Raw genomic sequence first — 26,800 nt, forward strand, 5'->3', positions numbered from 1 at the left:
GCCTCGGTCTACAAACGAGTTTCGCAGACGCCGTTGTAAGTTGAATTCTAGTGTAAGTCGGAAGTTATACCGAAATTACACCAAAATCACCCACACTGTACACAGAACATATGAAGGACAAAAAAAATGAAAAGGAAGAAAAAAGAAATAGAGAACAACTGCTTACTGGTTATCCATGTGATTGGCTCGCACACTGCAGGGGGCATTGCAAGGGAGGAAAAATAGGCTTATTGTGAGAAGGAATTATCAATAATGAGACTATTGGGCTGCTTAGTTATCACTGTCCATTTCATAGGAGGAGATCCTTTCACATGTTCAAGGATACCATCTTTGTCATTGATGATGGTCGCAACAGTCAGCTTATACCAAGCCTGCGGCCAATGTTGTTTGTCATTTCTCCAGTTTCTGAACATATTACGATGGCTAATTTCACTTCACTTTTCACATTCCTTTTCTTTGACGCATAGAGGAGTCTGCCTCATGCTTACGAGACACAATGGAGGTTAAAGTTAAAAAATTGACTAAAAGTCAGCTGGGATAGGCTCCAGCATACCCCCGCGACCCTAATGAGGAAGAAGCGGTATAGAAAATGGATGGATGGATGGAATGGTGTCCTTCCTCAGTGTAGCAACATGCAACTACGTATTATTCCACCTACGTATTCTTCCTCCGCATGCACATAACTCGTTTTCATTTTTTTTAAAATACAGCATTAATAATTTATGGGAGTTTGCCTCAACCACTAATCTTTGTAACACAAAACGTCATAAAACGAGGACCGACTGTAAATGAAAGAACATTCCCAAATCTTGACTGAAAGTGCAGCAAGATGGAACTCACAGTTCCAGAGAACGTCTGGTCTGGTCAGTGTTAGCACACGTGTTCAAGCAGGTGCAAGGTCAATTAAAAGGCTAATGGCGATCCATCTAAACCCCCCGCTCTGGTCCCCCCAACAGTTTAACTGCTCTCAGCAGGCCTGAGGAGAAAGAGGCTTAGCGTTGCCATCCTGGAGCACTTGATGATAATAACTGTGGTGTGCACACAAAACAATCTTTGTATTCAACTGAAATTCAAAATGGCGCTTGTTATGAACTGCTTGAAATGTTACTTCAGAAGTTACATCTCGATACAATTGGGGTGACCATATTTTGATTACTAAAAACCAGGACACTCGGCCTGGCAATGAGATACTCAATGATGCTCAGAGACGACTGAAAATTTGAATACATTTAAAGTATGCCTCCTCTGTGCAGATGGAAAATTGTTATATTACAAAATACTATCTATAGTCAAAGACACAAATTCCAAAGGAACAACATTTAAAAATCGGCCCGAAAGTAATTCAAAAAACAGAGCGACACAAGGACCTGAGGTCAAATGCTTGTTAAGTTCTGGGATGTAAGCAATATTTTCGGTAAAAAACCCACCATTGGTGATGACGTCCCCAGTTATAGTAGACTTAATGAGGATGAATTCATATGCATGTTTTGTTTTTTCTTTGACTTTTTGCCCACACACAGCCTGTCAGGGATGACGTCACATGCACCAGAGTTCCCTAATGCCACTTAATTTGATGACCCAGTGAAAAAGAATGAAAACCAGGACATTTCTTCACTTTGTAAATAAAAAAAAAACTTGAAAACAGGACGTGTAGGGCATTATACTGTTTGCTGTAAATGCTGTGACATTTCATACATTATCTACATCTGTGTCATATATGTGTGTGTGCGTGCGTGTATGACTGCCCATCCAGCAACAGTGCAGCGCTGCTAAATGTCTTTGCGAGCCCTGCTGTTACTAAATGGCTTTTCTGTGTGTGCAATCTGCTTATGGCTGGCTGTAAAGGTCACTGCGCATGTACAGTTTTGTGTGGAGAAACGTGGAGGGTCGGACGTATGATACCAAGTGGGAATAGTTTGGAAGAAGTGGAAAGCGCACAGCACAGTGAATCAACTGTATCACCAAACAAACAATTTCTCCTTTCCATATACAGTACTTGATCCAGTATGGTCGCTGTTTTAACCAAAGGATTCTTGCATTTGAGTGCAATAAATCTTTAAACCACATTTCCACCAAGCAGTTAAATTCAGTTCAGTCCCTCGCGGCACAGTTAGGATTGATGACCAGGCTTTTGTTTCCACTCTGCGTTGTGGAGGCGGGATGGTGATAGCTGCGTCACCTACTGTACCTAGACCATGTGACGTCATAGTAGCACCGAGACACTTGCAGTATTTGGGCCGGACCACAGCAACAGGTTGCCCTAAAGCAGTGGTTGCAAAACAATTTCCAAGTTAAGTTTACTAACTCAATGTGTAACATTTCAACAAAACTGCTCAGTTAGTTTTATCGTGTGTGCGTAATGTGGGCTCTCCAATGTAAATTAGCATCGAGCTAACGAATTTGCTGCATTTTGTTTATGTTTAATGTCACAGAGAATATTTTCATATCTTATGTAAGTCATAATTGATATGCTTTATTTCCATATGCTCAGTTTTGTCGTGTTTCAAAGTAAAGGCTCTGAAATAGAACTCAACTGGAGTCTTTATTGAGAACCTCGAACCTATCTTTCTGCTGAGCTAGCAGCTACTAGCCCCAGAACACCACCGACACCTCTTTGAGGAGCACTGCCCTAAAAGTAAGACGGATCCGATTTTGCAAAAAAGGTATACCAAAAGCACCGGAAGACTTCTGAGGAGAAGCAGCACCTTGACAAAAATAAAGAAAATAAACACTAGTGGTATAATGATTCTTTTTAATAATGAGTCGATTTGTATCACGATTCGTGGTTGCCGATATGATTCAAGGAGGATATTTGTTCATTTAGAACAATACAATCCGAAACGATTCAGCAACTTTAAAAGGATTCAGTAACTTTTTAGCCAAAATTCAACCAGTGTGACTGTGAAATAAATTCTTGGATACTGGAGAGTGCAGGTGAAGTTTCCTAGCTTGACGTTGTTTTTGAGGGAATGAGGTATAAATTATTAATAATGCTGACATACTTAAGAATAAATTATTATTGAGTACAATAAATGAGTTAAAAATGCAATTCAAAATCAGGATGAACAGAGGTCGGTATAGCTTGCCTTGATGAATTATTTACTTTAAATAGTGCAAGCCACCCAAAGGTGAGGGACATTCAGCAAATGAATGTCAGGGTTTCCCCTAGGATTTTTTGAAGCTGTGGTGGTGGGCTGCATGGGGGGGCGGACTGCCGCCGCTGTATCGTGCCGCTGCTGCGTCTGCACTTTTTTAATGACAAATATCAATTTTTTAGGACTTAAATATTTATTAACTTATTTTTTAATTTAATTCATTTGTTTTAACAACCAGCAGAACATGAACCGAAAACATTGCAAAACTGTTAATTTAATGGCAAAGTCGCTTAGAGCACTTAACAGCATCGCCACAATCAATTACTTGTAGCGGAAACCCTGAATGGGGTACGGTATCTTCAATTAGGTGGTGAAACTTTCTCACCTGTACGGTACTGATGGCAGCAGGGGCTTTTTTTGTGCTGTTGATTTGTCCTGATCAGAGGAGCCATTTGAAGGAACTGTGCAGCAACTATAGCAAGAATACACAAAGGACAGAAGTTGTGCAGCGCACAAATGTGTTTTGACGTCACTAAGCGTCACTGCTACTGGACCGACTGTAAACTACCATCTAGAGGCGTCCAAAACGTCCTTACTTTGCATACTGTCCCCATAAATGTCACTTAAAATGAGTTTCAAATAAGGACAGATGAGTTAAATATGAATACTGAATGAAGGGAATCAACTGACCAAAAGAAGAAAAAGCGACTCAACTGTATTTCACAGGTGCACTACAACTCCCATGACCACCACATACCCGGAAGACGATGACATCACAGACAGGCAGACTGAATCGAGTAACGTTTAACGTGTTCATCATTAAAAGTGCGGAAAAAAACATCCATATAAAATTTTATGTGCTTAAATCCAATGGTTTGTTTCTTGGTGTCGATTCAATCGATTGATTACCTTTTAAACAATGTTAGATCGATATAATGTATGTCGTCCGGAACACAGATCCATGTAGTTGGATCATAGATTGGATCATAAATTGATGCACCGATGTAGTGGATGAATCGTTACACCTCTAATAGTCTGGAATGAGCAGGAGGTGGAGGTTCAGCCGTATTTTGTTCTTTGAGGGGAGGCTCGCTGTTCAACCTGCTCAACCTTGCTTTAAACCGAACCAGCGAAGCTGTCCTTCTCCATGTTCTCCCCGCGCTGAACTTCACAGACATGCAATCAATCATGTCGCATACGTTTGCAGGAAACTTCCATGAGTTTATGGGAACACATGCTGGGACGAGTGGATTGACAGGTAGTACATTCCCCTCCCCGAGTCGCGTTCGCTCAACCTTTTTTCTTTCTTCTGATTGGTCTGAACCCTGTTCTCTGCACCCGAATGCACCATGCACCACTCCACCTGCATGCAGCAGACTGCCAATGCTAAACCTAATACACTGTTTTGTGTCTGGCCTTGCATTCGGCAGCGTGGGACAATCCTCCTAAACTACTTACAGAATGTACTCACCATAATTAACTCGAGACGTCGCTGGGTTGTCTTGTTTGCTTGTGGCAACTAATCGGGACCATGAAATGACTTGATGACTCATTTTTATTTGCAGGCACATGGTACATTGATTCTTTCTAAACTGTTTTTTGAATCCAATTTGCTGCTTCCATTTGGCCACCTTGTTCCTGTTTCGCCTCGCAGGGTCAGTGACTGATAAACCACCCGGGCAGCCAAGCTCTGGTAGAAAAGGTGAGTTGAGCTCTGTTGTCTGTATGTGCATGCGAGCGTATGTGAAAGCAAATACAATGATTTCCTCGTCTTGGTGAGACACTGTGCCTTCTAAATGATCTCAGATGTGCTTAAATTACAACAAAATTGCAAAGATCTGTTGAGCTTAAAATATCATTTTGCTGACTAAGTGTATTTGCAGCTTAACTCCATGTTCATCTCACTTGTGTCGGTTTGTTAATACCTCATTTGATTCAAGGACCTACTCGTTATTTTAGAATCTGTAAACTACTGTAAATCCAATCGAGGTTCTCTGTGCTTTGCTTTTTGACTGAATTACTTCCTAAAGGAACGTTCCAGATGCTCCAAAGCTGCACGTGGGTGAGTATTCCGGGGTTAGCGGAGCTCCATGTTACGTAAGATGCATCCCATCGTTTTCATTTCTCTTACTTGGTTTTCTTCCAACTGATCAGAGAAAAACTGTGCTACAAACTGTAAATGATGCTCGTGTTCAAGATGCAAAAAAAAGTAGAAACGGTCCTAATTACTATTTCTCCAAAGTCCATTATCATACAAAAGTGACATGAAGTGATGTAATAGTAACATGTGTCCCTAGAGCACCAAAGTTGAGAGAAATCTATCGATAAGAGGTGCTCGTCATGAAAGAAAAATCACATTCCTCATGGACATGATACCACTTCTGACCCACTCTTAAGTGTATGAGCCCACCCAGTAGTCATGTGCGATACCACTGAATTCCTTTCCCATTCGTTACTGAGTAAAATTCAGCCTGGTATCGGCGATACTGATACTGATACTTTTTACAAATGCAGTCGTCTCTCCCCAATTTTGCGGCTTCACCTGATCACATTTAAAGAAATATATATACTAATTAATAAATCATGCTGTTTTGTGCTGTTTCAAGCATAAAAATGGCTAAAATATGAACTAAATGAACTAAAATACAAATATAAGGCATTCAGAAGATGCATTCAAGACATGATGGATGCTATGTAGTATTCTGCACTGGTGTCAGTAACATTACTGTAACGTTCGGTGAGGAACACAAGTATCAGAGTGGCTCTCCGGAAAAAGCTTTTATTACAGGTTTGAATTATCTCACAACACAGGCACAATAATAACAACATTATAATCCTAATAATAATCATCATAATAATAGCACAGGCAACTATTGCGGACGCAATCCACTCAACTCTGAACCCCTGACATCACTTCCTGTCCTCGACGTCTGGAACACATTAACAGCATCACACATGAGAATGCGTCTTAAATGGCTGCTATATGTGTTCTACTATATTTGGGAATTTCACGTACTGTGATACTGTAAAAAGAGCATAGGTCGTAAACAGGTTTTCTTTGCTCAAGGAAAATATTTTATTTATTTACTTATTTATTTTTTATTTTTTTCCCCTGTCCTGTCCAGCCTTTAAGGCAGATAGAATTGTAGATCTAAATGCCCTCTAGGAAAATATTTTATTTTCAATAATGAATCCTACTTTGTGGAAATTCACTTATCACAGTCCGGTCTGGAACCAATTAACCGCAATAAATGAGGGCTTAGCCGACACCAATGTGTCAAGTAGTGTATTTCAAATCATACCATAGCTCACAGCATAAACAATGCAATACTTAAGAGTCATTTATTTATTTATTTAAAACTCTGACGTATAGGGGTGCAACTATTCCCCCAATAATTTGACTATGTTGATTACAAAAAATAATCAAGGATTTTTTTCTGCCTTGAGGAATCGCTTACGTCAGCCTTAGAGGACGAAGAAAGAAGCGGGTAGCGTGGGAAGATTGGAGAGGCGAGAGAATGCGACAATTCAACGAAAGAGAAGGAAAAGAAAATGTAAAAACAAACAGACCGAAAATGTGGCTAAACAGCAAGTTGGACACCGTGACGTGCATCCATTGTTACGTGGCACTTACATACCACAACAGCATCATCTCCTCCCAAATGGAGCGGAAGGTTAAATTAACGTAGCGCAAATCAGTGAGATTAATGTTACCGTACCTTACTAAAACAACGTTAGCCGTGTGGAAGGTTTGCTTTCTCTTCATTATGACTATTGTCCAATGTGTGGCAGTTTATTACGATGGTAACGTGACTTCATACAGGGTTTATTTCATCTGCAAAAACACAGCGCGGTGATGGAAAATAAAAACATTTTAGCTCACTCATCAGCAGCTGCTCATTTCTGGAAGACAATACTGTGGAATGGAACAAGGAAGTGCGTGTCTCACTCACTTAGCTGAGAGTAATGTGTTCCACTACAGAAAGTGTCTTCATTTTACTTTGAACCCTGCAAAAAGTCAATATATTACAAAAATATGTGTCTTATTTCTAGTCAGCCTGTCTACGTTTAGGATTTATAAATGCAAAGCCATCAACAGAATGTAGCATGTAATTTAGTCTTAGAAAAGTATTTATTTTTTCACTCCTTTTCCAGTAAATATTTACAGTCTGGGATGGATAAATTCATCTACAAAAGCACCATCATGTAGTCCATCAGACCCAAGAAAATACTTTGTTCCTATAACAATGTCAATTTAAGAAATAAAATGGTTGATTATCTAAAAAATTAAACCAACTGGTCATTCATAATTTTGTCAAATGTTAGATTTTCTCTTGTGTATTTATAATTGCTCTTTAACCAAGCAAAAATATGTTTTTTTCCGATTACTCCATTAATCTAAAACATTGTCAGTCGAATACTCGATTACTAAAATATTTGATAGCTGCAGCCCTGGTGAAGTATATTGAGGTCGCGGCATGATTTACAATATTGCCAAGCTAATATTACCTCAAATGACTGAAGTATCAAAGTATCGATATTTGGATCTGAGAATCGATTTTCGAGCATAAGGATCTGGTATCAGAGGTATCAATATTTCAGAATCGATCTGCACATCACTACCGCCCAGGGGTACGGCCACCATGGCCACTTCTTCACTCCACATCTAAAAATGCAGCCAGAATGCAGTCTTCTGAGCAGTGTAGCTCACATAGCTATGCTAGTGTTGCTAGCACAGCAGCGTTTCCAGACATACTGTCATTTGTATTTGTACGATCATTTCACCCTCTGCATGATGTACGATCAATAATTGCAAAAATTCCATAATGCATGATAATTTGACCCCCTCAATACGTGGCTATTAGTGACCACACGTGACTCTTTACAGCCAGGTGAGGGCACTGTTCTGCCAGTGCTAGCTTTTTTCCAATAGCGCTGGTAGTTTAAGTTTATTTAACTCATTCAATACCAAAGACATGGTTATAAGTTTTTATAAACCCTGACGCCCTATCACAACTATGTATTTATACGTCTTTTACGTGTTTTTTGCGCAAGAGACAAAAAGAGGTGATGACGCAACTCCCCACTATTGCATTTCATTTTCAGAGCAATTTGATAAGAGCTCGGCAGAGATCATGTGGAAGGTAAAAACACACTTGACGGGAAGGAGGAAGTGAGAGATCGTGGAGGAGTGTAGTGTGCAGAAGGTTACTCACTAGTAAATAGTTCCCGGTGTTATGTTTGGAAATAAATTTTATTTTGATGTAAAACAACCCCTTTTTTGTGGTGTTTATGTTGGTATAGTTGTTTAGATATTTGAGTCAAATGGGTATGTACGATTATTTTCCTCGGTGGCGGGCCTGGGCCTTCAGTGAGGACTTCAGTGACCCAATCTACCTTTTAACACCACCACTATCACGTCACAATTACACAACAAACCATCAATAATATACAAAAACACAATACAACAATGCATAGCATTACAGGAAAAAAATGTGACATACATGTAGTAGAAGAAGTGCAGTTAAGGGACACCCTACGAAATGAAGATCACGGACTGTTGGAAACAAATTAATATTTAATAGGCCTTGCTGGCCATGACTGCACTCCACTCATGTTTCTTAAAATACTATCATTTCAAGCTTCTGGAATGATAAATTTGTCATTTATAGTGTAGAAGTACAATGTGGATAAAATGCACGATAGCGCTTCTTGGGGGCGCACACTCTGTCGGAGACGTTAACAAACATAGGTCATTAGCATTAAAGCTGCAGACACACACAAGGGCATATTCCCAGGAGGGCTTACTAAAAGCATTTTTAAACTGTCCAGAATCAAGGCTAGATTTTGGACAACACACTTCCAATACACCACTGTGGGACCTTTCGTACTTACTTCAAATTATCGATAAATACAAAAGTACGAGGCCTTTAATACACCAATGAAGGGAAGCTCACTATTTACACCAGCATGTGGACTACTAGCATTTGGTCCTCGAGCCTCAAACACCGGCTTCAGTAACAGTGATGAAACATCTACAATGACAAAGATTAACACCCTGGGCCGAGTGGGTGGTCCTTGATCAACACATCATTCCCCTGGGAGTACAGGTGGTGGGTTGTCATAATTATGTGTGTGTGTGTGTGTGTGGGCGCTTGTGTGTTCTTACATGAGTCTGTGCTAATGTGAAGCTGTTTCATGTCAGTATGAGATTAATTTAACGACGTGTGTGTGGTGTGTGTGTGTGTGTGTATGGACCTAGAACAATCAAGTGTGGGTGGCCATGCTTTGTTCCTGTATTCTTCAGTGTGTGTGTGTGTGTGTGCGTGTTTTGTGTCTGTCTTGGCCGGGCCATGTGCAAATCCCAACCATTCAACAGTTCTGGAGAGTAGATTGTATTAACCTCAATAATGGTAGTCTCTTTCCGTTTCTTTCTCACTCTCAATCCAGACGACGGCTCCAAGCCCACGCCCACCCTGGAGACCCACGTCCCCCTGGTAGGGGATGGTAAGTGGCCTCAGACCACTAACGCAGTTCAAAACCCCCGCAGCAATTCATTCAAAGGACTCTCATAGCACTGTCTCCTGGTTCAAAAGTTCAAATGAACACTTCCAGAGACATGAGACCAAAACAAGGACGGTCTGACGAGACATTCTGTCATTGCAGAGATAACTGCTCCCACGCTATGGATCAAACAGTTGGTTTATAAGGAGAACAAGCAGAACAGCTCCACCTCCAGGAAGCAAGGTAAGATCAAGAAGCAGCCATCACTGAAGACTGATACCACTCTTTTCCACCAAGCACGTTTACAACTTTCAGTGGAAAGGTTCCCAAAAGACGCTCGCCATCGTGCCCCTCCTCCAGGCCTGGCTCCAGAGGGGGGCCTCGGTGACCCACGCCCGGGCAAGGGAAAAAGTGGTCCAATGGTTTTTTTCATCATACAGGTCTATTGAGGCACTTTTTGTCTGGTACCTCACCTAGCACCTGTTTGTCGTGGGTGACCCTACCAGGGACATACCCCTCCCCCTCCCCCCATAACTTGCAATGAGTCTCTTTCAACGCTGTGGAGGAATTTTGGCCCCCTCATCTTTGCAGAATTGTTGTCATTCAGCCACATTGGAGGGTTTTCCAGCATGAACACCTTTTTAAGGTCATGCCACAGCATCTCAATAGGATTCAGGTCAGGACTTTGACTAGGCCACTCCAAAGTCTTCATTTGGTTTTTCTTCAGCCATTCAGAGGTGGACTTGCTGGTGTGTTTTGGATCATTGTCCTGCTGCAGAACCAACGTTGGTTTCAGCTTGAGGTCTTCCAGGTCCTGAAGCAGCAAAACACCCCCAGACCATCACACTACCACCACCATATTTTACTGTTGGTATGATGCTCTTTTTGTGAAATGTGGTGTTATTTTTATGCCAGATGTAATGGGACACACCCAAAAAGTTCAACTTTTGTCTCGCCAACCACAGAGTATTTTCCCTAAGGTCTTGGGGATCATCAAGATGTTTTCTGGCAAAATTGAGACGAGCCTTAATGTTGTTTTTGTTCAGCAGCGGTTTTTGTGTTGGAACCAGTTTTTGCCCAGTGTCTTACTTATGGTGGAGTCATGAACACTGACCTTAACTGAGGCAAGTGAGGCCTGCAGTTCTTTCGGTGTTGTTGTGGGGTCTTTTGTGACCTCTTGGATGAGTCGTTACTGCACTGTTGGGGTCATTTTGCTTGGCCGGCCACTCCTGGGAAGGTTCACCACTGTTCCATGTTTTCGCCATTTGTGGATGATAGCTCTCACTGTGGTTCGCTGGAGTCCCAAAGCTTTAGAAATGTTTTCATAACCTTTTCCACACTAATAGATATCAATTAATCACGGTTATGTTTTAATGTTTTAACCGCTTTTTTTTTCATTTCTGCTTTAGCTATTTTTTTCAACTATTTGAACGTTGTTCTTGTAAATTTTCTTCTCGTAATTATGACATTATTGCCATAATATTTTGACTTTATTCTTGTCACATTACAGCATTTTCTGCTACCTAATTTTCCAAAAATGAAAATTTTATTTTGTATGTTTCTCATATTGAGATTTTAAAAAATAATAATATTTCATATTTCAACTTTATGTAACTAAAATTAGATTATTTTTCCTCATAGTATTGCAACGTTATTCCTGTAAAATTACAACTTTTTGCATTCAATATTTCTACTTTATTCTTTTTTTTTTAGTTTCGTTTTCTAGTTAAATTGTTTATAGAATGCGCCGCAGGCCAATAAATTAGCACTACGGACACCCTTGTCTTAAACAAACAAATCATCATCATCATCACAGACGGTATGGCCACTGGATTAGGAGTGTTGCCAGCCTTTGACACTTGTTCATGAAAAGTTGCACGAAAAGTGAGACCGTGTGCTGCTCTTTTCTAAAACTGAAACATGCGTTCTGACCGCTCTGATTTCCATACAAGTATAGAGAGGACAAAGTGGGACAATGTGATTGCAGTTTAATAACAGGAAGCATGCATTATAGTCGGCCACAATTAGCTGTGCCGCAAGCATGCAGCAAGCACAACTTGCAACGTGCATATTGCTAACTTATCCACTGTTTTAACAGCAGAGACCTGAAACAATATTGCAGTGATTACGGCACAGCTGAAAGCCATTGAAAGTCAGGCGGGCAAGAGCAGAGAGAGACGGGCGGGGGTTAACTCCAGCAAGGAGGCTTTCGGATGAAGGGAATCGGAGGAAGAGGAGGAGGCGGAGGAGAGGTTAGGGTTCAGGGAAGGTGGGAGGAAGACAGTGATGGCGGGCGTACAATAAAAAAAAGAGGAGAGCTGAGAACTGACGTTTAAAAATTCACTTGGCTCAGGGCCTGCAGGACAAGGGCCAAAGTGAGAGGCATAAAAAAGAGTCTGTTCTCAGCAGAGATGCTTCACATGGTCATCTTTTGTCTATTATAACCCCCTCCCCCACCACCACAAGAAGCAAACTGTTCCGTACTCACTTGACTTTGTCCTTACGGCCTCTACTTTTTTTTTTTCCTGATGGTTGGTGTGTCTCGTCCTAGTCCTGTCAAAGGAAGAAAGCAAATGAACACAAGCAATAAAAAAAAGACAGCCATCCTACGGTAGATTGGATTTCGTGCCCACGAAAACGAAGCGTCTGTCTGTCCTTTTCGGTTCACACGCATGAAAAGTATTTTCTTTGGGAAATCCTAGCGCCTGGCGCCAGCGTAATGTCCATACAATAAACAGCGCAAAGTCATTTGGACATGGAGGAACCTTGGCCAGGACTAGAGTGACATTAGGACACTGGAGTGTGAGTCACAGCAGACGTCGCTACCTTTGTTAAAGATGGGAATACATTGTATACATTTCACTTCCAACTCACACTGTGCAGAAAACCCTTTCAGACCTCTTACGGTAGGGACCAACTGAGTGTCAAAACTGGACTCCTCACAAGCTACATCAATGAGGGTTCGTTTTCTTAAAGGTCGCAGTGTTCCCTCGTTTATCTCGGGGGATAGGTTCCCAAAATAGCCTGCAGTAAGTGAAATCTGCAAAGTAGCCAACTTTGTTTTTAATAAATGTTTTAAGGCTGTAAAAACCCCTCACCATACACTTAATATACTTTTCTCAGACAGACAATAACATTTTCTGACATTGGTTAAACACTCTCAAAGTTCAAATTAGATTAGAATTTGAATAATCAACCTACAAGGTTGGACACTGGTCTGTGTGACTCACACCTATTTCACTCCTCTGACCTCTTCGTCCTGGCGCCATTACGCTGTACTGGAGTGTTTTTGGTAACACTTTACAGTAAGGTACACAAAATTACAGTAATTAATGAGGAACCACCCTACCTAACCCTAACCACTACTCATTACCTTCTCATTAGTTCTTCGTTAGTTCCTCAGTAACTACTGTATTTTTGTGTACCTTATTGTAAAGCGAGACCATGTTTTTTGTATCCTTGTTAAAAAATATTGTTCCTGTCGTCGTATTTTACTCCTCCTCTCCGTCCTACATGAACTGAAGATTCATTTACACTATATATATCAAATATCATATATCGGATGCAATGACATAGCATTAAGGAGTGGGACAGGAGTGCACAAACTAGCAACACTAGCATAGCTTTGTGAGCTACAGTGCCCTATCCCTAACCCTAACATTTTAACAGCAACATCATGCTAGCCTATTCACTGAAGACAAAGAAAATGCTCAAACTAACAGCGCACACATCTGTAGCTGATTGATGGATAGTTTGCAAGACTCCAAGCTTGCTTTTAAGATGTGTAGCGAAACCTTTTTTTTCTTTTTTTTTTTTTTACAAAGTGGTGGGTGTATACATGGGGCTGGCGGGTCAGAGGCAATATCATGAAAAGACGCAGCTTCAAAAGCCAGCGTTTGAGCCCCTCTTCTTTCAAAATTGGTGCAAGTAAGTGAGAGAGTACCTGTGGTGCTCATAAACTGGCTTAAGGGCAGAGGCGTCTCAGGTGTGGCCCATGGGCCATTTGCATCCCGCAGCACGTAGTAGAAATAAAATTCAATTAAAAAACTGTAAAAAATTAGGAGAATGCAGCAAAAAGACACTCATATAGAGAAAAGTGGAAAACGTTTGGACACCCCTGCTCTAGGGAGACATATACTGTTAGAACATCATTAAAAAGTCACGTTTGCAGAATAGAGGCCCTGTAAGTACAGACCGACCGAGACCCACAACTGGGTCCTGTACATGAGGGTCTGTGTTGTTCCTCTTCAGTGCTGTTGGTGTATCTGTTGTGCGTTTTAAACTGTTGCCAACTGCTGATGCTAAACACAACAATAACAACAACCTGGAATCAATTCACGCAGTGTATTGTGAAGTAAACATGAGCAGGGAGGTGGACCAAGGACTGTTCACTAAAACCTCCACGTCGGCCCTGGATTCTGTTTTCTCAGCCCCGCTGGCACGGGACGGACTTTTGACGCCACATTTGTGACCTTGGCGAAAACGAGAATGAAGCTTTTTGTTCACTTGGGAACAACAGCACAGACTGGAAAACAGGTAACCTTTTGACACAGTCTCGCTGTGATGAAGAACACAAGGTGTCATCCCAGTGCCAGAACTTATTGCTTTGTGACACAATGGAAAAAAACAATGGAAGAGAAAAACATGACTGTTATGACGACTTACAGCCCTGTGGGAAGGAAACGTCTGGTCGTGCTCACGAAGCAGAAAGGGACTGTGCCGTGTTGTCCTAATTCTGGTTTAATTGCTCAGACCACCAGAGCTGCGATGGGAATAATCAACTGCACATTTTCTATGAATACCAACTACATTGCCACCATCTTGAAGGAAAGGCTCTAAACAGCCTTAGGCATGCGTGTCCAGTGCCTGGCCCGGGGGCCTTTTGCGGCCTGTGACTCATTGTTTACTGGCCCTCTACATATTCTAAACACAAAATCAAACACGGCATCACATTGAGGCAATTACAAACCATAGTAGATCCCCACTTTTCACGGAGGTTTACATTCCAGGACAAAAAAAAAACACTTGCTAATTTGATGTTGATATTGTCCTCTGATTTCAGATCAACATTTGCAATAAAAGTGCCTTTTGTAATTATTAGATGAGATTCAACTGCACAACACTCTCCTCTCTTCAATTGCCATTGTTCACTCGTGACACAATCCAGGTTTCAGCCCTAAATATGCCTCACACATCCATCCATCCATCTTCTTTGCCGCTTGTCCTCACTAGGGTCACCCAGATGGAACCAAGCTGACTTTGGGCGAGAGGCGGGGTACACCCTGGACTGGTCGCCAGCCAATCACAGGGCACATATAGACAAACAACCATTCACACTCACATTCATACCTATGGACAATTTAGAGTCACCAATTAACCTAACATGCATGTTTTTGGAATGTGGGAGGAAACCAGAGTACCTGGAGAAAACCCACGCACGCACGAGGAGAACATGTAAACTCCACACAGAGATGCCCCCATCCCCTGACTGAGTGGCCAACCGCTAGGCCACCTCACAACTCACACCGCCTCATACACTTAAACTTAAAGTGTAAAATATGGGGCTGTCAAATGATTACAAATTTTAATCAAGTTAATCGAGTTTTCAAATTGATTAATCACGATGAGTCATCATTTGCAAATATGTGTGAAACATGCCCTTTTTACTGTATTTTATAAACCAACAGATAAATGACAGGACACAATTTTATATATTTGTATTGTGAGTGTGAATGGTTGTTTGTCTACATGTGCCCTGCAATTGGCTGGCGACCAGTCCAGGGTGTACCCCGCTTCTCGCCCAAAGTCAGCCGGGATAGGCCCCAGTATACCCCCGCGACACTAATGAGGAGAAGCAGTATAGAAAATCGATGGATGGATGGACATTTTCAGTTCATTTGGAGCTGTTAACACATCGCGCCCTGCCATGCTGCGCACAAAATACAATCCACCCTGAACTGTAAATGAAATAAACACATCATTTATTCTGTACCATTTTGCAATGCAACGGACTGAGTGCCAGGAAACAACAACAAGCGGAACATATAACACAATGATGAGCACTGTCCAGCCAATGATAAGATCCTGTTTGCACGTATTTACTACCACAGCCGATCCATTTATTAACAGCGCGTTACTTGGTACATGCCGCTGTTTATGGCAGGTTATCATATACTGTAGCTAATGCTGCTTTCTTACTCTGTATTATGGCGAAACAAACGAACAGAGCAACAGCGTCTGCAAAAGCGCTGCTTCATTGAACATGCTGCAAAGCCGAAGTAGCAAGCCAGTTTTCTGAGTGAAAAGTGTGGACCGAATGTGTGGCGTAACTGTGCATCTTTTACTGCTGTGCTTTTATTTTGATGGCCGGACATACCGCATACAGGAAGTGTTACGCTGAAAGGTTGGTTGCGAGTTAATTTGATTTTATTTTAATATAGACAAAAGTAAACATATACAACAAACATGGAATCAATTTCAAGTAAATTTCCAGGATGAAATAGTGCCACAGCGGATTGTGGAATCCTCCTGGCCGTCTGTTTGAAATCACTCATGCAAAATATAACAGAATCGAAGTTCTCAGTTCTCAGGTTTTGCACAAACTCAGGTTTTGCGATACTGCAGTGTGCACGTCTGATGCCGCTCACAGACGTCCAAGGAATGCTCAGGTCGTTTTTGTGTATGCTCAGATACTTGAAAAATTAGAGGGAACATTGTATATCTTTCTTTCAGTTAAACACAGTAAAAATGGGCATATGTCAGACATCTTTTCAAATGTTGATTAATCATGATTAATTCATTTGAAATCCATGATTAATCTGATTTAAAATTGTATCATTTGACAGCACTAATAGATATATATAAACTATAAATATATTGAACTATAAATAAATGTTTTTTTCTTTCATATTTCAACTCTGTGTTACTAAAATGACATAAAAAATGACATTTTCCTCCCATAATATTACAAGTTGATTCCCATAAAATTAATATTTATATTTTCTTAATATTTGGATTTTATTCTCATAAAATTACAGCTATTTATTTCCATTTCTGCATTTTTTTCCCAGCTATTTCAACTTTTGTCTTGTAAATTTTATTCTCAAAATTATGACTTTATTCCCATAATATTTATTTATTTAGTTATTCTCGTAACATAATAACTTTTTCCACAACCTAATTTTCCAAAAAGTACAACTTTATTTGTTGTTTTCTTTTTTTCTTAATATTACAACTTTAAAAAAACCCATCTTGATTCTTTAATATTTCTAAAATGACGTTATTTTTCCTCATAATATGAATCTGTTTAAATGATGACTTTTTCTTGTTATATTACAACTTTATTCATGTTAAATTACTGCTGATATTCTATTTCTGCTGGGTTTTTAAAAAAATATTTCTTGTTCAATCAGATTTTTACAATGTGCCGCAGTCCAATCAAAAAACTGCCGCGGCCAGCACTTCTGGACACTTCTGGGCTACACATTCACTGATAGCTAATATTAGCAGCTAAACTTGGCCAAAATGCTATCATTAGGTGGCAACAAACACAACTAGTGTGTGTGTGTGAATGTTGGCGCCCTCTAGACAGGTGGGAGGCCACACTGCATACAGGCTCTTTAAAACCTCACAAATGAACAAAGCCAAAAATGGATGAGGCGATCAGAGCACACTCCATCACAGTGGCAACCACAAAGCTCTGCTGTGCTTGTCTTAAGAGTGAGAAATGGCCCAAATGGATGCATGCATAAATACAGAGACAAGGGACAAGGTGTCGGTGAGGCCAATTTAATATTTTGTCAAACATGGCAACATTTGGGTTTTTCCGATCTCCAGTCTTAGGAGTGATGATGCGTCTTAAGTGTACTGAGTGCATTTTTCATCCTTCCAGAGAAAGTTCCCTCTTGCGACCAAGAGAGGCAGAGCGCCCTGGACGAGGCCCGGCAGAACCCCCGAGAGGCCGTTTTCATCCCCGACTGCGGGCCCGGAGGCCTTTACAAAGCCGTCCAGTGCCACCAGTCCACAGGTTACTGCTGGTGCGTGCTCGTGGACACGGGAAGACCCATTCCGGGAACCTCCACCAGGTAACAATTGCAGTCTGAGTAAATATCATGCTCGGGAAATACGGACTTGTTGGCCCCGCAGGCTGTGAGACGACCTATTGTGTAATTTTCCATTGAGGACACGAAAGCCAGGAGAAAAGGAGTCATGCCACGCATACGGTGGATCGGTGTTATGGCTTTTATTAACGTTGTAGATTCTAAGTTAAATTTATTTCAGCCTATAAAAAGATGGGCCCAGCGGACTTGAAAGATTAGAAGCCATAAGAGCAGGTTATTGATTTAAGGGGTCCGCTTTGAGCTCAGCTTTTTCGCACTCTTTTCCCTTCATTATATTGCTGCTTCGTTCATGTCCTGTTTTTTTTGTTCTAACAGGTACCAGACGCCAGAATGTGACAGAGCGGCGCGGTCTCGCATCTCAGACACAGAAGATCTTTTCCAAGGCAGAGACCTGACAGGTTTCCTTCACTTTTTCCTGCTGTGAAAGTTAACCTTTGGATAACGTTACTATACAGTACACCAGGACATAGTGACGGTACAAATGTTATTACATTTCCATTGTCAAAAGTTAGGTAAGGTGACCTCAAAATATCTGACGCCTGCTTTGGGTTACCAACCACAGTGGTAGGGTACCTAAACGGCAGCGCGAGACACTGCAGTCTGGATATAGGTGAATCCGGAATGGTCCCAAATGTGTCAAGTCAAGTCAATTAAACATGCGCCGTGGAACTTTGGTTAGCGTCATGAATGCGTTCCAGTACGTCTGACTATAACCGAAAAGGACGCTAACCGAGTCAATTTTTCCCATAGGAAATAATGTAAATCCAATTAATCTGTTCCAGAAAGCCAAAAATATGAACACAAAACATGTTTTTATAGTTTAAAATCATAGATTGACATGCAAAAAGCAATGCAAAATGCATATAAATTAAGTCCGATATTGGCTTTTTTGCCTATAACCGATATAGTCCAACACTCAATTTCCGATACCGATATCCACCAATACCAATACTGTAACATCACATACAGTATCTCCTGTCGTGGAAGGACTGGACTGGACTGCACGTATTACCTTATTATGTATTATTATTATTTAATACGTATTATTGCACTACAAACTTGACGTGATCTGTTCCGTATTTATTTTTTTATTCCAATTCTATTTTCTTATTTTCCTTATCGCTCATGTCTTGCCTTGGTTGTTTTATTTTGTGATTAAGTGATTAAGTTCATTAGGACATTTTTGCAGAGCTGCTGGAATTGTGACTTTCTGTTGGAGATCAGCACATTACTAGCGTGCGCTCCTTAACGCGTTTGTGGCAATTTCAAGGATTTTGTGCAACAGGAGCCAATATTTTCTCAAGCAAATAATTCCGTGCAGGAGATTGAGAAGAAAGAGGGTAACTGCTACGGCAGTTTGTAGCCAACTTGCTGCCGTGTCCGTTCCAAGGTGCGTGTGGGGGAGTGGTGAGACAGTGACCAGAGCTGCTCCACTAACACCTTTTAAAATATTTTTTGGATGAGAAGAAGAAGTTTTGCCTACCTCGGTGAGTACCTCTATCCAAGTTTTGGACGATAAACCACGACTGCCTACATCCTAAGGCTGTTTAGAGTACCTTTAACGTCTCTGTAAGCACGACATTCCACGTCTTTCGATGACTCATAGGTTGGACATATGGGACCTGACCGTTCATACTGCAGTCACACTGCATACACTTCGGATCTACTGTATATCCACATACAAATGAGGCCTGAGTCGCATTTGAAAAAATCCGAATTGTGCTGTTCACAGTGACATGAAAAAAATCAGATCCAAGTCACATATGAGCAAAAGAATGGGAATTGACCTGCAGTGTGAACACATCCCTTGTTCATACTCATTACTGCTCACTTCCATTTGTTTCCGCTGTCGCAAAGGCTGCAGTTGTAACTCTTGCTTTAATTCCCCCATCTGGTGACTTCACAGAGTCGAGCGCAGCTCCTGGCTGCGTCGCAGATGTGTGGTGTGTTTTATGGTGGGGAGCCATGAGCGAGGCTGCGGTGGGTGTTAGAGGCCGCGGGGGGTAAGGAGTTGAGGGTGCGGAGGGATGCTCTGAACTGACACAGCCGCCACGCTGAGGCTAGTCCCAGAGCCATCAGAACAATATAATTTGTCTAAAAACATGATGTGGCACTGTCAGGTTTTGACTGTGGATTATTTAGAGCAGGGGTGTCCAAAGTGCGGCCCGGGGGCCATTTTTACAGCTTGTTTTTTATTGATCTTCAGCATATTCTAAAAATAAATCACATTAATTATTGATGAGATACAGTAAACCCTCGGTTTTTGAACCCCATCATATGATTACGTTTTCAACACTCTCGTCCACTGTCTTGGTTATTGAACAATATTTTGTGTAACAAAGAGGTTTTAACCTTTGGTGTGTTGATCGCATATCGTATATTCAGCCACCTTGGATCACACAACCAACACCAAATCTCACGATACTGAGTGTCTGGGAAGGCACGTTCATTTTAGTCAATTTGCTGGTGTGCCCAAATAAAGAATCCCATGCGTTGGTGGCTCAGTCGTGTAGTATTAATACACTGCGTGAGTCCAACTGTGTTCGTAACATGTCTTTATTACGCAGCGTGCCCGTTCACTGCTCTCTACTCCCACCTGGAAGTCATTGTCCTCCAGCTCCGTCGCTTCTGTATGTTGTCATTACCGGTTGACTCTGCAGTTCTTTGCTTACTAACTCAGTTGTGCCTCAAGTCTCAGCTTTATTTATTGAGTACGGCTGCAAAATAGCCCACGGTAGCGCCAAAGATGCGAGCCGGTATTGTGATAAAGAAGGTGACAAACACTAATGCACGGCCCCGCAATAGGTGGGCATCGAACTGTTATCCCTTCACTGTGTGTTTTGTTTGGGTCAGCGCATGTATACCGGGACTTATCTCCTTGCCAATAATACACAGACAGCCTGTTACTGCATCAAACAGACTTCACATATGACACTCAGCTGTGGGAGCCGCAACTGCGGGAAAATGGCGTGGTCCGAGTTCCCTGCTAAGACAAAAGTAGACAGTGAAAATGGGTAATTGAAAGAAGAATGGACTGAAACATTTGAATTCATTCTCCCTCCAATGAGACTCGTGCTTAAGTTATACATTTGGATTTTTTTGACATGAAGTTGTTTGCAGTGTAGTGCATCGACAGTGACTTTTCCCCCGCTTTGTCCCGTGAGACCAAACAATATGTGTTCAAAAGAGTAACACGGACATTTGCATCACAAAACCGTTTGTTGTGAAAAAGTCAGACCTCACAATCACTCGCCGTTATTTTCTCTCCCTTTGCATCACTGCATGCTTCCGCCTGCCCACCTTTGCGTATGTGTTTCACAGTGTTTACATGACGACCACTGTGACGCGAGAGAGCTAAAGTGAAAGCACTGTCAAAATTTTTGTAGTTATAGAAAACATTTTTACAACCATGTAAATACAGGTTTTAAATGAAATGGCGCCCATATAGTCCCCTTTACACTCGTATTACCCAATATAGTAGATATAGATATAGATATATCAGAGAAAATAAGACATAAATCAAACTAATGCTTGTGTGTTGCAATGAATGTGTTCTGGACATGTGTCAAGGAAGTGATGTTAGGGGTTCAGAGTTGAGTTGTACCTGGATTAAGGCCGCAACAGTAGCCTTGTTATTATTATGAGTATTACTTTTATGATGATTATGTTACTATTATTTATTATTAATTCAAACCTGCAGTAAAAGCCTGTTGTTTTGCCAAGCAAGTCTGGCGTTTGTATGTTTCTGCTACTGACACCTAGTGACCAGAGTAGAATACCGCGTATTGAATGCTTCTTAAAGGGCTAGTTCGCATTTTTTTAGACGAATTCATATGACCTCCCCATCAGCAGTGTAGTGCATCAACAGTACCTACCCCGCTCTTGGTCCTGTGAGCAGAGATCTGGTGGGGTTTTTTTGTGTTTGAAGGGATAGTTCGGATTTTTTGAAATTGAATGACAAGTTCATGTAAAAAAAATCCTCCAAAAATCCTTGAACAAAGTACTTCCAGCTAGTTGGTGCGGTCACATACAGTAAGTAAAGCATTCTGCTTCTCAAAACAATATGCGTTCACAAGACTAATACATTTGTGTCACAAAACCGTTCACCCAAAAAAAGTCAGACCTCTCAATCACTCTGCGCTATTTCCTTTGCGTTGGTATCACTGGACGCTACTGCTTAGCCATTGTTGTGTATGTGTTCCACGGAGTGTGAAAGTGACAGCTACGCTAGAGTGATATTGTCAAATAAGAAAATATCTAAAGAAATCGTGCGGACGTGTTTTTATCTGGACTGTAACAACAAGACTGTGTCTAAATCGTTTTCCTGTCATGGACATTAGACTTTGGCTTCTTGCCGTATGCTGGATTTCATCGTGCACACTTCAGCGAGAAGGATTACGTTCCTACACGCCCGAGAGAGAGGAAAGAAACATGTTCTTTCAAGAGATCTGCTTTGCCAGATAAGAACTAGCTATACTCATTTGGAAAGCAGTCAAAATAAGATGGAAAAAGTGAGTATACAGTAGGTATAGTCTCCTCACAGCTTCAGCACTTCTCTCTCCCTCCTCTCTCTCTCTCTCTCTCTCTCTCTCTCTCTCTCTCTCTCTGTCTCTCTCTCTGCCCGTTCTAACTCCATCCGACAAAGTTTCGGCATCCGTGTATTCCTGTTCATACAGGTATGCCTTTGGCTTTGTGCTAAAAGGAATGTCGCCATCACTTGTTCCGTGGTCAGACATGTTTACGTTCACTATCCCAGCACTAAACACTGTGAAGCAGGTGAGGGAAATGTGCCCAAAAGTTGACAGCTGGCGGTAGTGCGCAGTGATACCAACGGAGAGGAAATAGCGCCGAGCGAGTGAGAGGTCTGACTTTTTCGGGGGTGGTGGTTGTGTGATGCAAATGTATTACTGTTTTGAACGCATATTGTTTTGAGAAGAAGAATGCTTTACTTATGTGACCCCGCCAACTAGCCGGAACTACTTAGTTAAAGGGAACTTATTATTCTCATTTTCGGGCCTTTGTCACGATTTGACATGATAACCCTAAATTTTCCCGACTCTGCAACTCTCCCTGCAGTGTTTCCAGACCAAACGGTCTGTTTAATTTACTTCACGCCCGGCCCTCCTACGAGCCCGCTCTGCTGTGATCACTCCCCAGGACTTCTGGACAGCTGCCGAACCCCTTTTACTTACACAAAATACTGTAAATACAGTTAGGACGCTGATAAATTGTTACTTACAGTTTGCTCGTCTGACTCTTCGACACGACCGAGTAATGTTGGAAAGGCGTCAGACTTCAGCAACAGTTGAGCTTCGTATTGACCCATCTATCCATTTTCTATGCCGCTTATCCTCACTAGGGTAGCGGGTATGCTGGAGCCTATCCCAGCTGACTTTGGGCGAGAGGCGGGGTACACCCTGGACTGGTGGCCAGCCAATCGCAGTTCATATTGACCCATGTTCACAAAACAGTCCCGTGTGAAGTGGCGTTGACAGACGAGCATATTTTTCTCTTGCTGGCCGGGAATCAGCAACTCCAACCACTTCTGCCTGATTCTTGTCTCTTTAGGCCACCTGAGCAAATGTTTCCTGGGAGCCATTGCTCGACGTGCTAACACAGTGAACAGAGCGAAGCAGAGCGGGGGTGCTGGGCATGCCCATATAAGGAAGTCCGGGTTGTGTTGACGTCAATGGAATGGTGTAAAAAAAAAACTCTATAAAAAAACAGCGTGCAGAGCCGTCCAAAACTGCTTTCAGGGCTCACTTCCAAATATGCAAACCTCATTATCTGATGCGTTGGCATCATTTAGCATGAGAATGCACATTGTAACAACATTTATAGCTCCGAAAAGTTTTTAAACACAAAAAAACGACCAGCACTCGGCTCACAGGGCAAAGTGTGGGGGGGGTCACCGTCAATGCACTACACTACTGATGGGGATGTCATACAACTTCATGTCAAAAAATCCAAACTATACCTTTAATGTCTTATTTGTATTTTAGTTCATTTAGCCATTTTTATGCATGAAAATGCTTCATTTAGGCAAAAAATAAGTACCATTTGCTTATATGCATACTTTTTTAGTACTAATAGGCCATATTCAACCACAAAACAGTATGACTTATGAATTAATATTTTTCTGAAAAACTTTGACACCATGAAGCCGCAAAATTTGAATCGCGATGTGGTGAGGGATGACTGTAGAACTATTTTTAGTCTGCCACCGACAGTCACCCATGCGGTGCTCAAAATGTATACTTAGAAAAATTCTGAAACTTGGACAAATGTCATTAAGGGCCGCTGCACTAGATTCATACTGTGCCAGATTCCCCCACCCTCTCCTGGTCCCTGCTGGCCTACACTTATACGCATCATCAAGCACTTCGGCCCATTTGCTTGTGCCATCACTTGTACACCTCTGAATTACTGCAGTTGTACTGACTGAGTGGATTATTTGTAGGTGTTCTGTTTTAGAACTTGTAGGAGGAACATTGTCATTCATTAAGGAATAACGCACAAATGTGGAATGTGGAATGTGGAAATTAAGAGAAAAAAATGTACACGGCTTTGGTTTACTATAAAGGTCATACATCTGGGCAGTGAAACAGAGCTACCTAAGGTGTTTGGAATCGTGTCATAAAAGTTTACAGGTCGGCGCCGACTCGACAAAGCTCTCCGAGCACAACACACTTCAGCTGCCTCTCGCCATGTGTCGCTACAATTAGGCCCAAATGAAACGTTGTCATCATGCTCGCTCCATTTTCCTCATCATGCTGCGTCTTTCACGCCACTGTAACAAGGTAAATTAGCAGTGGAAGGTAATTTGACTGTGTTTTGTGCTTGATTCACACCAGGTTGCCCTGAGGGAAAGAAAGCAGAATTCATTACGAGCCTGTTAGATGCGCTCACCACAGACATGGTTCACGCCATAAATTCGCCAGCCCCCTCTGGTGGGGGGAGGTAGGTAATGACACACTCGATGAGCTCACAACACAACACATACCTGCTCCAAGCTCCATTCTTTAGAAACGTAACCCAGCTTAACTATAGCTGTAATATTGCCTTTCACTTCCACCAAGCAGCGACAGCCAGTCATGGTTCTCATTTCACACTTGCTTGGAATATTAGAAACACCTCTTAGCAGAACTGATGTACTTCAGATGGGGACTGAAATGCATTTTTGATTTAAAGGGGAATAAACTTGCCAATCTTTTGCTATGGGGACAAAAACAGTGCATTCTTTCCTGATTAAGGATAGATGTAACACTGCGTGTGGAAATACAGCACCGAGGAGAACGAAGATGACATGCATCAGCATGTTGTAAATGCTCCACATGGTGTTCTACATTACGACCAGTTTTACAGTATATCTGGTCAAGGGACGGCACTTTAGAGCAGGGGTGCTCACACTTTTTCAGCCTGCGAGCTACTTTTAAAATGACCAAGTCCCAAAGATCTCCCTCCTACTTTAAATGTAGAAAAATACACTGCTCAAAAACACGAAAACAACACATCCTAGATCTGAATGAATGGAATAATCTTATTAAATAAGTTGTTCTTTACATAGCTGAATGTGCTGACAACAAAATCAGGCAAAAATGTATGTGTTATCTTATTTCTTATTTTTATTTGTTTTTTCATTGGGGTTGTCTTGCTGTCCACCTGTTGTCTATTCCATTTGCACAGCAGCATGTGAAATTGATTGACAGACGTGTGATTGACTTGGAGTTACATTGTGTTGTTTAAGTGGTCTCTTTATTTTTTTGAGCAGTGTATACACTATATATTTGCTATATTTATTTAAAAGAAAATATGAGTACCTATTTATGTACGTTATACATGTGCAGCATGTTTATATACGCGCACACACTTAGAAAAATGCAAGTTACACGTCAAAACGATCTAGCTCTTTCTATAAAACATATCAAATCTAACCGGTAAACTTTGAAATTCTATTGTAAATATTCATGATTAGTATTTCACATTCACATTTTCGAAGTTTACAGGTAATGAAAATAGTTGATATCATGATTATATTCAATATGCCAATAAAGGTAATTCCACATAACTCCTAAATAGTTGTGTACATAAGCTGAGTACTGGTAATAAGTCAGTCAAATTAGCTATGTAACGTTCATTAGGGCACACAGTTCATGTATGACATCCAGTTAGCATTTGCTATCAAACATTAGCCATATACAAGAATTTAAAATGACGACAATGCAGCCGAAGTCAAGGCAACATATTGAAAAGGTTTTACCAATGGACACATTTTGCATTTCATCATTAAATAATAGTTTAAGAAGCGGATGTGTAGAAAACACTGGTTTTTGTAGTGGAGTTCATGACGTGAAGCAAAGCCATCAAGCTATACACTTAATTTTCTACATACCTAGGCGCTACAAGTGAACAGATAAGTTTTGTTATAGATGTAAGCATCTTACCGCTGACTTTGTTTATCCGTAATCAGAATAATAAAGATGAAAGTTGCATCTCCCTGTGTAGCTTGAAACGCCGCGGGGGAGCAAGAGCGAATCAGGAGGGGAGCTTAAGCTTAAGCATCAGCAGCTGACTGATATCATATGACATCTACGTAATGACGTTTACGCGATCGACCCAAACTACCGTGGCAATCTAGCGGTAGCTCGCGATCGACGTAATGACCACCCCTGCTTGGAGAGTAAACTTAAGATACTTTAGAGTAGTCCGTGTACAGCCTGTATAGATTTACTATCCACTGAAAATGAGTCAGCACACCACCATTATTGTGTAAATAGCTCGCAACACAAGTGAACAGCACGGTAATTAACATAATAATAATAATAATAAAGCATGGTGGTGTTAGCGTCACGGGCTGGGGCTGCACAAGCGCTCCTGGCACTGGGGAGCTGCGGTTCAATGAGAGAAAGACAAAATTCCTCCATGTGCTGTGACACTGTGAGGGTTTTTTCATGTTTTCCACCATGATAAGGAGTCCCAACACACCTCCAAATTGACAAGTGTCTTGCTGAGGAAGATGAAGGTGAAGGTGATGGAGTGGCAAAGTATGCCTCCTCCACACCTGAACCCAATTGAGCACCT

General features: G+C 41.4%; 1 protein-coding gene across 3 annotated transcripts in view; it reads left to right on the top strand.

Annotated features, from left to right (window-relative positions):
* The window catches only part of smoc1 (SPARC related modular calcium binding 1), a 57,108-nt gene that overhangs the window by 17,834 nt on the left and 12,474 nt on the right, over nt 1-26,800 (top strand). For 2 of the 3 annotated variants that reach the window (XM_054796334.1, XM_054796336.1), the window contains exons 6-11: nt 4,750-4,797; nt 9,513-9,602; nt 9,762-9,842; nt 17,491-17,683; nt 18,035-18,117; nt 24,574-24,679. In XM_054796334.1, coding sequence (XP_054652309.1) covers nt 4,750-4,797; nt 9,513-9,602; nt 9,762-9,842; nt 17,491-17,683; nt 18,035-18,117; nt 24,574-24,679 — 601 coding nt within the window. The remainder of the gene's footprint in view (nt 1-4,749; nt 4,798-9,512; nt 9,603-9,761; nt 9,843-17,490; nt 17,684-18,034; nt 18,118-24,573; nt 24,680-26,800) is intronic. The other variant, XM_054796335.1, reaches the window with a different exon arrangement.

This window comes from Dunckerocampus dactyliophorus, chromosome 13 (genome assembly GCF_027744805.1).
Source record: "Dunckerocampus dactyliophorus isolate RoL2022-P2 chromosome 13, RoL_Ddac_1.1, whole genome shotgun sequence".
NCBI lineage: Eukaryota > Metazoa > Chordata > Actinopteri > Syngnathiformes > Syngnathidae > Dunckerocampus > Dunckerocampus dactyliophorus.